General features: G+C 42.1%; 1 protein-coding gene and 1 long non-coding RNA gene across 5 annotated transcripts in view; one reads left to right on the top strand and one right to left on the bottom strand.

The window, feature by feature from the left end:
• Nucleotides 1–265: 265 nt before the first annotated feature.
• Nucleotides 266–6,936, bottom strand: NUDT11 (nudix hydrolase 11). Of its 4 annotated transcripts, none has more exons than XR_011486478.1 (3): nt 5,796–6,936; nt 3,482–3,560; nt 266–1,978 (listed from the first exon to the last, which is right to left on the bottom strand). XR_011486478.1 is itself a non-coding variant. In XM_070464135.1 (3 exons), coding segments are annotated over exons 2-3 (495 nt in total). In that variant the 5' UTR covers nt 6,290–6,351; nt 6,471–6,931; the 3' UTR covers nt 266–1,977. The 4 variants fall into 4 exon arrangements, 3 of the variants coding, with proteins under 3 accessions (XP_070320236.1, XP_070320237.1, XP_070320238.1); XM_070464135.1 differs by lacking the exon at nt 3,482–3,560 and having other exon boundaries at nt 5,796–6,351; nt 6,471–6,931; XM_070464136.1 differs by lacking the exon at nt 3,482–3,560 and having other exon boundaries at nt 5,796–6,351; nt 6,594–6,931.
• Nucleotides 6,937–7,841: 905 nt separating this feature from the next.
• LOC139034012 (uncharacterized) overlaps nt 7,842–15,500 on the top strand; it is a 50,036-nt gene continuing 42,377 nt past the window's right edge. Inside the window, exon 1 of the long non-coding RNA XR_011486479.1 lies at nt 7,842–7,925. This is a non-coding gene — a long non-coding RNA (uncharacterized lncRNA). The remainder of the gene's footprint in view (nt 7,926–15,500) is intronic.

The following is a 15,500-nucleotide window of genomic DNA, read 5'->3' as shown; positions in this document are numbered from 1 at the left end:
CTAAGCTATGTCCACCAGTAGTGTTCAAAGCTTTCTGGTCATATTTGACATACTGATGCAAGTAAAAGTCTTTTTACACGTAGAGCTGGGAGACCTCCGAGGAAAGAATTCACATCAAGGGAAAACAAAGTCTGCCAACATGTTAGCTCAGGAACAAAACCTAGGTTTTTTGAGGGGAGGAGAGGTTCTGGCTGTATTGGGCTGTCGACTGATCTTCCAACCAGCCTTCTCAAGTCTTAGGCACAGAGGGAGGCCTACAAGTATACTCTGAACAATTTTTTTCAATTTTTATTCTGAAAAATCTCAAACATATACAAAAGTATAGAGAACAGTATAACGAACTCCCAAATATCCATCACACAACTTCAATAATTATCAATTTATTGCCAATTTCATCTGTATGCTCACTCACCCCATCTAAGCGAATATCAGTAGCATATCTTTTCATCTGTTAAACTTACAGTATATTTCCCTAAAAGATAAGGATTAAAAAAACATAACCACAGTACCATATCATACCTAAAAAAATCCCAATACACCAGGGAGATGTGTTTTTATTTCAAATTCTATAAAAATTGGGGGAATAATCAATACATTTCACTGGTACCATGTGGAAGGGTGTAACACTCAAATGGAGCCCAAGCTTTTTTCCGATGTTACTGCTTTACAATGCAAAAGAAAGAAAATTACCATATTAAGGCCACTCTAGGGCCTCTGTAGGGAGATGGGGAAGAGTGCTGACATCACAAACCCCATGGCAGAACTCCATAAAATTTCCTCTAAACATCTCTGTCATTTTTTTAAAGTTGCTCTCTTGGAGGTAGCTGACCCAAGTCCTCTCTAAATCTTTTAATTTTCAGCACCCTCCTAGAAGTTCCCCCCACCTTGAATTTTCCAGGTGACAACAATGTAGCTGTCTTTCAGTCCTCTGCATTCTCACATACAGAATCCAGGTGGGATGAGGATCTAGCTGAGTGTATTGGAAAAGGGGATGAAAACTGTGGCCAACTGAATCAGTAAGAGATAATAAAGAAACCTAGGCAAATTAAGTGGCATGATTAACTTTGGAAACTGTCTGTAGCAGTTTTTGTTGCCTCTGACATCAAATAATACAGTATACTGAATCTGTAAAATTAGAAAAACAATCTTTTCTTCAAAGAAATGTTAAGATTACATGAAATAAGTGGTTAGGGCAGTGCAAAAACAGTAACTTTATTATTTGTATATAATAAAATTTTTATAAAAAGCACATCATCTTATTATGTTCATTGTATTTATTTTTATAATTAGTTTTACAGCAAGTGGTATTCTTGAATAAAATTTTAAGCAAATTAACAACAGTACAAAAACACTGAAGTTGTTACACAAAGGACTGATTCTATAAAATGTTGCCCTAAGTGATGTTAAAACTGTGCTAGCCATTGTGTGGTATGACATAGCAATAGTAGTAATTCTTGTCCTTGAATATCCTACAACTGCCTTGAAAAGTTTCCAAAATGTCTTATTCAGAAAAGCCACACACGTGGTGCCTGGAGAGCATATAGCACCAGATTGGAAGGGGAATGTTTTGCCATTGTAATTATACATAGTGATTATAAAATATTAATTGAATCAAAGAACCTTCAGTGATGTCAGCCATATTTCAAGTAGTGTCTCAGGTGCAGAATATGCAAAGAATAAGGAGACGTGGTTTTTGCTTTCAGTCTAATAAAGAAGGCAGACATATCAAAAAAGAAAAAAGCACAACAAAATGCTACAGGTGCTGAATAAGAGTCCGCTCATGTACAACAGTACAATGACCAGGGCAAGATAAGTCAGCAAAACAGACAGGGAAGGAGTGTCTCAAGATGCAGGAAGAAAACCAGATAAGCTGTCTCCTTGGAAGCATGGAAGTGTTCACCTATACTTGACAATTCCATTTGTTAATGGCTCACATCAATGATTCTTTCAAACAATCCTGGACATCTTTGCTGTTCATCTGGAGAAACAAACCAACATACAATTAGAAGGCTTATATTAATTTAACAATTCTTCCAATTGATAAATTTACAAAGGCTTTATTATCTGCATCATTCACTTCACATTTGGAATGCCTTCACAGAATTATGTAATGCAGCTGCAATGTGAGTCTGGATAAGCAGCTGAGGAAGTTATAAGTCAATATATGTTACAAAACAAAAAAGTATGAAAAGCAGTGACATCAGAAGTTTTGCAAAAGGGGGAGCGGTCACCTAAGACATTAAAAAAATCCTAAATTTCATGTTCTGGACTCTAGGCTTATGGGAATTATTGGTTCTTAGCCATCAAAAAGTTTGTGAAGTTTGATGTGTAGTGGTTTGTGGTGTAGTGGCCACACAACCATGCAAATAGGTAAGCACAATAAATTGTAAAAACCATGACACACACAGGAGAGGGTATCTTGACCCAGGTGGTCAGGAAAGGCTTCTCATAGGAAAAGTTTATGAAGTAACTATTTTTATTATCTTCAATTTTTTATTAAAAACCCTGAGCATCAGATAGATAGATAACTTGGCTGAAGTTACAGAATTAGCAAAAACTGGAAGCAGTTGAAAACTGCTCATAAAAATATCAAGTTTTACTTCAGTTACCATAATGACCTTTCCGGTTCTCATAATGCTATTTGCCCATAAAATATTTAATATCTGTTAAATATAGTATAACAGTTTATCAGGAGACAACTACTAGGAAAATACTGGTGAAACGCTGGTAGTGCCTGGTGGCTTCCCCATATGGGACACCTGGAAGTAAAAGATTTGCCCCCCAAATATATTTGTGTGTGTACATATACAGACACAATTTATTTAAAAATTTTTATACATTATAGACATAGCACTAATTATTTTCAGTGATTCTATGTATCTATATTAATCTCTAATGTTGTCTCTCTATAAATTAAAAGAATAAAATATTTGAACAGCTGAAAATACATGCTGTTTATAAAACATGCAGAAAATAAATTTGATTCATTGCTGCAAACCTCAATTATCTATGGAGAGTACTCTTTTTCTCTTTTTACCAAGGGGAATGCTGAAAAACCAACCAAACAACATATAAGTGACTTTTTAACACTCTTAGAAGGAAAAAAATCAACTGTACTTCAATCTTTGGAGCATAGTAGAAATTTTCTACATGAGGTGGTAGAAATTTTCTACATGATCTCTGCTCATCTGTTTAGCTTGAAAGGCTTGGTCTTAAAGAGAAAAAGAGAAGTCTCCTTGGAGCTTTAAACTATTTCGACTAGGCTAAGTTCCAGAGAATATTTCACAAAAGCTACTTAAATGAACCTAACAGTCAACCCTAAAATATAGCATGACATATTCTAAATGTTTCTGGCAAAAGCAAACAAACCCACAATGTATTTATATGCTAAATTCTTAACAACGGGTTAAGGTGAATACTGTATATTTTTGCCTTTGTCAGACACTTAATTTAAGAACCAAATAAGATGATGCATTATTACCTCTAAGAATAACAAGTTAAGACTCCAAAGTATTTGTGACAGCATTTCAGATGGAAGGGGTTTTTATCTGCAAAAATATCTGTAAAATAAGAACCCAGTATATCTGCTGTGTTAATGTTAAGGTAGAATTTAAGAACCCTCTTGAATAACTAGGTTATTGGGGGAAAATATCTTTGGATCTATTTGAGATTGTATGAATAGTAAAGGTCAAGTTGTTTGGAATTAAACATGTGCTCAAATATATGTTTGGTATAGGTCACTTTTGCAGAGAAAAATTGAAAAATATACAATAACTATAATTAATCAAATGAAATAATTCAGATACTAAACTGTCATTTGTTTTTAAAACTCATTTTTTAGTTTACTTATATGGCATTAGTACAGAAAATGTTTTGTGAACTGAAACTTGCACTTTATCTGTACTTGAAAGTGTAATAAGATTTGTTTTCAAAATAGTAGTACCAAATTTCTTTAGAAAGTGGAACAGAACCCACTTTTTAGAAGCAATCATATAAGCATGTTACTAATTTATAGAATTAAAATGCAACCAAATAGAGAAAAAATATTTGAGTATTTTGAGGAACAAAACACATACAGCACACCAGGGAGCAGCACAAAAGAGTATATGTTCTAAAATTCAATATAAAGTTTAAAAGCAGAACTACTCTATGGTCTTAAAAGATAGAAGGGCAGAGTACTGATTAGGAAGAGGAATGCAATGGACTTTTGAGTTACAAGTAATACTATTAATAATTTCTGGATCTGAACTCTAGTTACATGTATTGCTCACTATGTAAAGATTCATTAAGCTGTAAAAATTTGTCAACTGTTCTGCATGTATGTTGCACAACAGTAAAATATGAATTAATTTAACAAAGGATAACTTCCATTAAATCTTTAGCAGTAACTGTGTTTAAAAACAGGCTACTTTCAGGACTAACAAAATGTTTGAAATGACTATTACTTTCTACCTTATTATTTACTAGATGGGTGTTTTAAAAATGCTTAAGTATTATGTATGGAATGACTTTTCCAACCTGATGCCCAATTTAGAAAGTAGATTTTCCCTTTACCTAACTGCCCACATGGCTAGAGGAATAAAGGTAGTTCCAGAAGATAGACTTATACATTTTAGATAGGATCCCTGATTTCAAACAAGTCCTGAAGCAAATGTAAGTAAGAGCTTTTACTTAGAAACCCAAAAAAGTTTGTCATGTGACACAAAGCCTTATCCAAAACCTTCACAAGAGATCGTTCAGGTATCTTAACAGTTTGAGTCAGTAGTAGCTGAGTATCAAGAAAGCTAACTCCCTCAACTGGGATAAAACTACCATATGATATTCCACTTCTTTGACTACTGATATTCAGACAAGTTTAAGTGGACTATCACAAATTCAAATACGCAAACTTTCTTTCAAAGACTAGTTTATACTGAGGGAACCATAGTTGTTCTAGGGCACTGAGAAAGAGCAATGGAAGTTGGAAGTTCAGCATGCTAAATCACACTCAGAATACAGTTTTCATAATATGTACATTATCAGGACAGTACATAACAACCTTCTCGAGAGGGTGTTTTTATAAAATGATATTTTGCTAAGCTGCATTTGGGCTAAAAGGGTAATGGCTATGTCAAGTAAGAAGTAAAAAAAAACACCAGTTGTGAAAATATTCTGAAACTCGAATTAACAACATATGAATAAAGCAATTTCTGAAAAGGGCAAATTAGATCACATATCTGAACATCCAATTATTGCTCAGTGTAGAAAGAGCAAATGATGTAAAATTTCTTAAATACTTTTTTGAAATTCAAAACTGGTCCATCAAACCAATTCCCATCACAGAAGGGCTTGCTGACAGGACTAAAGCTGTGAATGAGAAAACAACTTAAAAAATTAATGAAAATGCCACACAACCAAGGTGATCAGATTTTAAAGGCCCTCAATACAATACAAGCCACAAGACTGGTACCAAAAGTATACATGCACACAAGCGCGTGCATGCACATACACACACATCCCAAACTCTGGGTGAGCAGTTAAGGCAACTTAAAAAACAACCCATGTGGCTTTGGCTTTCTGAAATGTGTTATAGTGCTACCAAGAAGCGATTCTGAAAGCATCTGAAAAACGTGCAAAGTGCCTGAAAACAGTGCCTGGCAACTGAGACAGTTTGCAAGCGTGATTCAGAGGTCTGCCAAGGAAACAAAAGAAGCCTCCCTCCTCCCGGTGAGACCGCACACGGCAACGAGAGGTGCTCCGGGCACTACTTATTGTCAGGTAGGCGGAAAGCAGAAGTCTGCACGAGTGGTACATACTAGGGATCGCCCTCCGGCAGGCACGGGGCCACGGAGTTTCCATTGGTTGGGGAACCGCCCAGCTTTAGTTTTTGCAGATATTCGGCATGCACGGGCTTGTGGCACTGGAGAACCTTGATCGCATCTTCGACTTTGAACCACTCTCGCTTCCTCCCAATGTTAACCGAATCTTCCCAGTCCTCCAGAATCTCAGTGACAGTCAGTACATACACGTACGTTCTGTGCTTGCGATCTTGGTTCTGCTCGAAAATGCCCAGGAGCCGGCCTAACTTCCCCTTGACTCCCGCCTCTTCAAACACCTCGCGGACGGCCGCACCGCCCGGCTCCTCCTCGGGCTCCATGCCCCCGCCCGGCACGATCCAGCGGTCCGGGTACCGACTGCTACTCACTAACAGCACCTCGTCCTCGCGCTCGCTCCGGAAGCACAGGCACGCCGCCCGCTTCTTGAACCCCTCCGGGTCGTAGGTCCGCGTCTGGTTCGGCTTGCACTTCATCTTCGAGGCCGTCCGCCGCCGCTCAGGTCCCCGCCGCCGCCGGGTCGAGGGGCTCCAAGGTGCTGGGGAGAGAAAGAGCCGCGAGGAGGGGCAGAGAGTGAGAGAGAGAGGCGCCTCAGCCCACGAGCCCCGGGAGCTCAGGGAAGATAAGGCCGGGGCGGGGACGGGGGCGGGGGCGCACGAGGTACGTCAGTCGGTCCGTCCCCTGCGTGGCCGGGGGTCCCCGGCACAGACGCCTGAGTGGAGGAGGTGCCGCCCCCGCCCCCGCCTCCGCTCCGAGCCCGCCACTCTGCGAGGAGCCCACTCGCGTCTCCGGTGCGCGTCTCCGTCCTTCTCTCTTTCCCTCCTCAGCCGCCGGGACCAAGGCTGAGCGAGGTGATGCGCATTCGCGCGCGCGTCCGCGTCCCCAGGCACGTGCGCGTTCCCGTCGGAGGGCGGGGGGCGGGGGTCTCGCGGCTCCCACAGCGCCAGGCGCCTCTGGCGCAGCGCGCAGGCGCCTGGCACTTCTCGGGCTGGGACTGTCGGTCCCCCAGGGTGAAATGCACCGCTTTGTGACTTGGGCCAGCTTCTTTCCACGTGTGCCTTTGACCCAGACGTGGCTGTGGCGCGGCCGGACGTTTCTCTTCACCCTCTCCATCAGGTCGCAGGAAACACACGCGCAATCGTTTTACACACAGGAGCACAAGACCGATGGTCAGGTGCATAAGGTCGTAGTCATCTCCCACAATGAAGAGTACCGGCTTACTTATAGGAAGGCCTCGGTTTTGTCAAGATGATCCTAGGTATCCTTGGGTGAAAGAGTACCGAATCGTTGCTGAGTCATTTCGTGCAGTTTTGATTTTTCAACAGGTTCTTCACTTCGCCAGGCATCTTGGCACAGTCCGTGACTGAACAGCTTTCTTGAACCTACCCCTATTGACATCTTACCTAACCTCTGGTCCCTGGTTTCCTCATCAGTAAACTCCTCACCTACTTGGTTCAGACCTTTGCGCTTTAGATCATATTCACCTAACAGCTGGAGAGCCACCCAAAGCAGTGTTTTATTCAATCCCAGGAATGTCCTCGCTTCACACACTCCACACGTCTCTGTCTTTCTCATTAGGAAGCACTGGTTGAGGTTTTTGGAAACATGCCTCTGGCAGTCCCTTCATATTTTACGTTTTGAGTTTCAGAAGCCTCCTGGCCTGGACTCCAGCAAGGCCACTTGGTGATCTCTCACCTCTGTCTGCTGCTGCTGCTGCTGCTGCTGCTAAGTAGCTTCAGTCGTGTCCGACTCTGTGTGACTCCACAGACGGCAGCCCACCAGGCTCCCCCGTCCCTGGGATTCTCCAGGTGAGAATACTGGAGTGGGTCTAGCCATCTTATACCCTTGGCCAAGAAGTGCCCTCCCCACAACCCCAGATATAACAACCTAAAGCCTACCCCCTTCATTTTATTTCATCTTACTGTTTCCCTGCTCTCACAGTAACCTTATGAAGAAGACCTCTGATGTCCCCCACATTTTGCCTTATTGCAACTTAGGCATCTTTGTCTCTTTAACCTGCAGACACTCTGCTGGCATCAGGCAAGCTGGATCGTGACAACTCACTTTTCCAAGGAAATAACCCATTCCTCAAGGGGCAACTGAATCGGAAAGGTATGTGGAAAATGGTTATGAAACATACAGTCCGGTTTTTAAATGGCAAGTTTGTTTAGATTCCCAGAGTCTGTTCCACTCCGTGTATACCCAAATAGCCCATAAAAATGGTTCTGTTCCTGGTGGCAAGACTACCCTCAATATCTTGAGCATAATATGACAAAGGTATGTGGGCATGAAAGAACAAAACTGTAGGAAGAAAATGATAAGAGATGTACAGAGAATCACCTGAACCAATAGCCATACTACTGCTAATGACCATATTTCAATGATATATGGATGATCAAAGAACATTTTTGGAATGCAACATACCATGACCTAAAACAAACTAGGAGGACTTCCCTGGAGATCCAGTGGTTAGGACTCTGCACTTCAAAGCAGGAGGCACGAGTTGGATCCCTGCTCAGGAAAATTTCCTATGCTGCATGGTAGGACTTCCGCCCCACCCCCCCAAAAAAAAACTACACTAGGAAAATATATAAATTTCAGCAAGATGCATTCCTTAGTGTGTTCATACTCCCAATTAAAAAATCAAAAACAAAATCCATCATAATCAGAATCTAGGCAAATATATCAATTGTCACCCATATTATTACATATCATTTAAAATTTTCTTTCCCACGTAATGAAATCATAAAGAGAAAAATGCCTGCCATTTTGGTAAAGAAGACAAAATACTCTTTTTTGCAGATAGTAGGAATATATTCTTGGGAAACGCCTGAGAAACGATGTAAAAATAAACTTCTTTAAGTGAGAGAAATTACTAAATATTAAAATAAAAAATCCCAAGAACTTTCATGTATGCCAGCAATAATCCTGTAGAAAATAGAATGGGTAAATGATGACCTCACAGTAGTAGTATCAACCACTCCAAAGTAAATGAAACACCAAGGAATCCTAAAAATATGGTTAGGACATTGTAGTAGAAAATGATAAAACTCATACTCAGCCTTAAAAGATATTTGAGTAAATCAAGAGGCACTTTAGCAAAGTTGGGAGATTGGGCTTGTGTCTGCAGGGATTATTATTATTCTTTTCTTGCTCAGTACTTTCTTGTTTTCAGTCGCTTAGTCGTGTCGTGACTCTCTGGGACCCCATGGACTGCAGTACACCGGGCTTCCCTGTCCTTCACTATCTGCTTAGGACTGGAAAGTATTAGTCCCTCAGTCGTGTCCTGCCAACTCCTCTGTCCATGGGATTCTCCAGGCAAGAATACTGGAATGGGTTGCCATTTCCTTCTGTCTGCAGGGAGGTGTGGACCAAACAGGCTGCAGTTACATCACAGGTCTGCTTCACAATTGCCAAGTACTATCTCCTTGTCTTACCAGAGGTGCCGTTTTATATTCTATTCCACCATTCCCACTTCAGATTACACCCATGCAATATGTCTGTGCTGGGGGTGGGGCATAGCTATTGGAAGGTAGAAGAGAGGCAACATTATAATATGGAAGGAGGTAGAGAGTGAATTCTACTGGCAAAATCATAGCTTGTTTCTGGATAAAGAGATCCACAAGTTGCAGGTTTAGTACACTGCCAAGGATATTTACAAATTAGTTTTTTCCCCTGATTTTCATAAAATAATTGTATTTTCCACCTGTTAAAACAATAGGGCAAAGCAGTTTTGACTTTTTCTACACAAGAGTAGAAATCTTTTTGGAAAGACTAGCACTCCACTGCGTGGTTTATCTATAGTTCAGTGCTACTGCACTGATGAGCAGGGTTGTCTTTTGAGCCACTATAGTAGTAGGCTGTTACAGCGACAGCTGTGATACGTGCATGCCTCCCACATTGTCTTAGCCTTGGCAATGGAGCTTGCTTTGTCTGATGGGACAACAGCATGTGTGAAGCAAGCAGAGAGTTGAAAAGTGTTTGTGCACTGGGCTTTGCCCGCTCTTGCTGTTCTTGAAACAAGATGATAGTAATGTGATGAAGCCTGGGCTAGGTGAATGATGCGAGATCCATGGTCCATGCATCGCTTTCACCCTAGCTGCCAGAGAATCATTTACCAGAAGTGTGGGTGAGACCATCCTATACCATCCAGCCCCCAGCAGAACCAGTTAGCTAACAGAGCACTGACCACGAATGCATTAAGTGAGCCTTCTGAGAACAGCAGGACTGCTCGGCTGAGCCCAGCTGAACTCATTCAGCTGCAGAATTGTGAGCAAAAGAATCAGTTGTGTAAATTGTGGGGTGCATCAAGAGCTAGCTGACACAACCATTAACTGCCATCCATCAAATTCCAACCAAAACTAAAGAGAACATGTATATTTCCTAGGAGAATTTTACCTCTTTTGAAGAGATTGACATTGAACTGAGTCAGACCTTGACTCTGACTCCAAAGGTAATCTTCCCTTCACTATGACAGATTGCACATGTGCTGAGATTGCTGAGATGCACACACAGTACATGTCATTCCTTATGGTACAGACCTTCTCCTCTCTCATTTTTTATTCTACCTGGGTGATCCAGGCACTCAGGAGACCATAGCTTCTATGTAATGTTCTAAAACTGAGAAGATCAGCCCTGAGAGCAACAGGTCAGGGATACATATTTCTGCACTTTGTCTGAGTTAGGAAGGAGCAGGCAGATTGGAAAGTGAGAGCAAGATTAGAAACATGATCCTGCACAGTTGGGCATCTTTCTTGGTGAGATGGGCATGGAACCTAGAGTTGTCTCTTTTGTGATTGAATTCTAAGAGGGAGGAGTTCTCCAGAACAGATGTCAGCTCGGATGGAGACTATTTCAGACCTTCTCAGAGCCTTATGGTATTCACAGCCAGTTCCAACTTTCAGGAGAGTTACCACCCATACCTGCGAGGATTTCTAGATGTATTAAAGGGAAGCAGAGTCAGGGAATGTGATTTTAGTCAGTGAGTGGGGAAAATTGGTGTTTTGTTAACCAAATGCCCTAGAATTTAAATCTCGCTCTCTCACTAGCTGTACAGTCTTAAATCAGTGAATGAATATCTTGGACCTTGATCGTTCTCATCTGTAAAATGGGGATAATGAAAGTACCTTCCTCATTAATTTCTCTCTCCCCCAAAGGCTTTCCTGACCATTACTCACTCATCTCTTATACTCCGATTAAATTACCCTCCTCCTTTTTGCCAGCCCCCCTTGACTTGAATTCTATCATGGTTTTAATCAGGGAGCACTGTGATGATCTGTCTGCATGTTTGAAAAAAATGTAAAGGCTAGGGGCCAGCCAGATACATACCTGTTCCCCGAGTCAGCACAGTGACCTGAACTTGGCATCCAGCAGGGATTCGAAATATATTGATTGAGTGAAAGAGGCTAGTTGGATCGTGAAGGATGGTTCTCATTCCACCTAATAATTGTTTATTCCAAATATAAAATGAGAGATGAGTGAACACAGGCAACTCCGTACGTGGCTTTTCATGTGGGGAGGCTTCGTCGTGTTCCTTGCATTCTCTCTTTTTCTCTGAAGTGCAGAGAGGGGCTATAGTAGGTCATTCAGTAGAAACTTCTCAAACACCAAGTGATTAGAGCAAAACAGTGCCTCCCTAGTCTTTCTCTTTGATTAATCAACGAACCATGGGGATAAAAACAAGACTTCTAAGTTTGTGATTGTGTGAGTAATAGCACAAGTGTGAAAGATCAAGGGTGTGAGTGCAAAGGTCAAAGGAGATCAAGTCCAGGTGAGTGTTTCCGCTCTCTCAAAGAGGCCGCAAGCACTCCTTGATTCCTCCTGCTTCTTTGGTCACTCCCTCTGGTTCCCTGACTGCAGTGTCCCCATCTTTCACCGATACTGTCCTCTCTGCCGACTTAAATTCAGCACCCAAACCCTTGCTAGTGCTGTCTCGTTCATGCCTCAGGGTCAAATGCTAATCACTAAGAGAGGTGTTTGAGGTGCTGTTGGATCTGACCCTGTCTCCTCTCTGGCTGTACCCCCACCAGCCTCCCTTCAGTCACTCAGCTCCAGGTCAGCTGGGCTCTGCAGTTTCTGGGTCATGTCAGGTAGGCTCCCTCCTCAGGGCCTTTGTCCCAGCTCTTCCCTTTACCTGCATGCTCCTCACCCACATCTGCCTGGCTGACTTCCTCACTTCCATGGAGACCTTGCTCAGTTCTCACCTGCTTTCTCTGTGAGGGCTACCCAGGCCACTGGACAGTATATCGGCAAGTGCACCCACCTTTCCCACCATCAACCCTATCCCTCATCCCCTTTATCTTGCCCTACATTGTCCTTTAGTTACAACACTTATCACCTAACAGACTCTTATTTACTTCTTTGTTATGTTGTACTTATCTCTGTCCTCCCCCATAGTTCCCAGCTGCAAGGTCCTTGATCTTAGAGATCTTTCTCTCTTGCTCACTGGTCAATCTCCACCAGCCCAGAACATTACTGAGAACACACTGTAGTCATGCAGATGATATCAGTTTATGTACTGAATGTATCTGCCTCCCTTGGTACATTGTGATATCCTTGAGGGCAAGGGCCATGTTTGTCTTTGTCAAACCATGGGTCTTGTCAGTCCATGGTCCAGCAAACTTTCTGATACAGCTGGAGAGACACTACTGAATATTCACTGAATTAATGCATTAATTTGTGAAAGTGGCACTAATAGAGAAAAGATCCTGTTTCCAAACTGCATTTCTTCCAGTAGGCACCATCTGTGTGAGAACCATGGACGTATCAGCGCCATGCAAACTCTGCTAGTCAGTGCGGCCAGATGTCTGACTCATTTTCTGTGGAAGTCTCCTAGGCTAGCACTCAGCTTACCACCCAGCCTGACTTAGGTTGGCATTTCTGGGACTCAGGCCTTCGTCATCTAAATAGACTTTGCTTTAGCTGTGCAGACATGCAGGAATTTACATATTTTCTTCTAGTAAAATTGTATCTTTGAGAATAAAAGGTAATCATATAATGAAACATGGTGAGTGCAAAAGAAGATAAAGGACTAGTTGAACGAAAGTTGAGACGACTGTGGAGTAATAGTACACACAAAGATCGGCACCAAGCTGGGCTCTCCATGGATCTTCTGTAGTTGAATCCTAATAAAAACCCTCAAGAGGTAATACTGTCATTCCCATTTCACAAGGGAGAATATTGAGACCATGGACATTCTGTGAGTTGCCTGTGATCTGGCAGTAGATAGCCCAATGAGAGCCCAGTTCAGGGCTCATTGGTGATCACACCTCAGAGCGAGTACAGCATAGACAGTTGTTGTTTAGTCACTAAGTCATGTCTGAATCTTTTGCGACCAGATGTACTATAGCCCACTAGAATCCTTGTCCATGGGATGTCCCAGGCAAGAATACTGGAGTGGGTTGTCATTTCCTTCTCCAGATGATCTTCCAGGCCCAGGGATTGAACCCACATCTCCTGCATTAGCAGGTGGGTTCTTTAACACTGAGCCACCAGGGAAGCCCACAGCATAGGCAGACCCTGACACACTTAATCTGCTCCCAGCAGTCCTATTTGGTTCCCCTCCTTTTTTCACTGATCTGTTCTCCAAAGCTTTCATCCCAGCTCATATCACTTGCAGAAGTGCTTCATCCCAGAGATTTCGCCCCAGCTCCTTTGATCAAATGTTGGTATATTCAACACTGACCCCTGCTGTAGCAGATGGAAGGTGACTGTTTTGAGTCCTTTCGAAGGAACAAAGTAACTTATTTATACTTCTTCATGACTTTTGATGATTGTGTATGCTGGGGAGGGTCCTTTGCTGCAGAGCTAGTTTCCTTGTGTGAGAATTGTGTTCTTGGTAGGATGCCCTTTCCTTCCACAAAGACTTCAAACTGGCCCAGGAGGGAAGGTCAGGATCTTACTGATCAGTGCTGCTGTGTACCCACAGGCCCAAGCACCACACCACGAGACCAGTTCCCTCAGAAGCAACACAGAGCTCTCAGGGTTACCAAGCTGTTCTGCACATATCACAGGCTCCTTTGATTAAGACAGCAAGTGAGATCTGGGATCAAAATTGGAATCAGGAAAATGGCCACAGCCTTCCAGGACCTCAGTAAAATCTGCCTGTTCTGGGACGATGCACATTAGTGAGCAGCATGGTAGAGGGGTTCTGACCGTGGGTTCTGAGCCAGGCATCATTCTCTGGAATTTGAGATTAGTAGACAATGGCTCCCCCTTTACTTTTTTCCCCATCTTCTTCTTGGGTATTTATTTCAGGGCACATTGAAAAATCAGTGGTTTTGTTAGCAGTTTTCATAAAATAGAAGATCTCCTAGCAGAGGACACCAATTAGACTCTTGGCTTCTAAACTTCATTTTAACTTTGATCACATTGCTTTTAGTATCAGCCTACACCTCACAGGAAAGCTTTATGACTTGTTGCTTTGGATGAATCTTCTGATGTGTGTAATTCCCAGAGTTCTTGTAAAGGAATCCTATTTCTCTTGTTGCTGTTTCCTAACTACATATCAGAAGAGATGATAGAATCTCTTGGAGATACTGTGGGTCAGCTTTTTTCATAATCACTGACAGTTTTCATAAAATCCCTTAGATAAGTCCCATTATCCAGGTCAAAAATAGGGAATTAAGGCCCGGGAGGATAGATGTCTTGCTCATCACAGAGTGGGGAAAGGGGCAGGTTGGGATTTAGAACTCCTGTCCCCAAACCTTTGTCTGCAAATCTCGACAATTTAAAAAAAGTTTTAAAGAACATTTTGGTTTTTGAGAGTATCAATGAAAATTTGGGAAAATTCTATACGTTTCTCTATTTCATTTGTTTTTTTTTTAGGTCTTTTCATGACAATAGTACTTTTCTTTATAGACAGTTTTAAAGCTTATAACATTTATTGGGATGGAAAAACATGGAAAGGCTTACATGACCAGTTCGGGAAATGTTGCTTTTCGCCTTACTGCGGGCAAAAATGTGCCATATACTGTGTAAAAGGACATGGAGAAAAGAGCCAGTTTTTCCTCCAAAATTCCTGGTTTCTAAAAGAGTTTGCGTGGCCCCTGATACTCTAAACCACAGCTATGTTACCTGTGTAGAAAGTGTATACTGTACTACCCCCATTTTGTAAATGGAGTTTTTGGTTTTAAGTTTCAGTAGAAAGAGTCGCATCCCAAAAAACCCCTTCAGCAATCCCTAAGATGTTTCCTGCAGTGTATTTTCCTAATGATAAGCAAAGAGCAAAGAAAACCAGGGTGCCACCCCTTGGGATCTCACAGGAAAAAAAAACCAAAAAAAAAGTGACTTTCTGAATTAGAAGTATCCATGGAGGACAGTACATGCAAGTGGGAAAAGAGGAAGAGGGGAGACAAGATTGGGGGCTGAGAATAAAGAGAGGCAGTAGGGTCAGAAGTAGATATATTGGAGTAAACAAAAGGGCCCTGTTTGGAAAATTCCACTGTTTGCGGGGGGATGTGATTCCCTAATCCTGAATATTTGTGATTTTCAGCAGAACAATTAAATAATCACATTACCAACCTTATCAGTTCAGTTCAATTGCTACGTTTTGTCCGACTCTTTGTGACCCAGTGGACTGCAGCACACCAGGCTTTCCTGTCCATCACCAACTCCCAGAGCTTGCTCAAACTCATGTCCATCGAGTTGGTGATGCCATCCAACCATCTCATCCTCTGTCATCCCTTT

Source organism: Odocoileus virginianus, unplaced genomic scaffold, assembly GCF_023699985.2.
Source record: "Odocoileus virginianus isolate 20LAN1187 ecotype Illinois unplaced genomic scaffold, Ovbor_1.2 Unplaced_Contig_18, whole genome shotgun sequence".
In the NCBI taxonomy this organism is placed as follows: domain Eukaryota; kingdom Metazoa; phylum Chordata; class Mammalia; order Artiodactyla; family Cervidae; genus Odocoileus; species Odocoileus virginianus.
The sequence above is the reverse complement of the archived record's forward strand: the minus strand, read 5'-3'. Positions and strand labels throughout refer to the sequence as shown.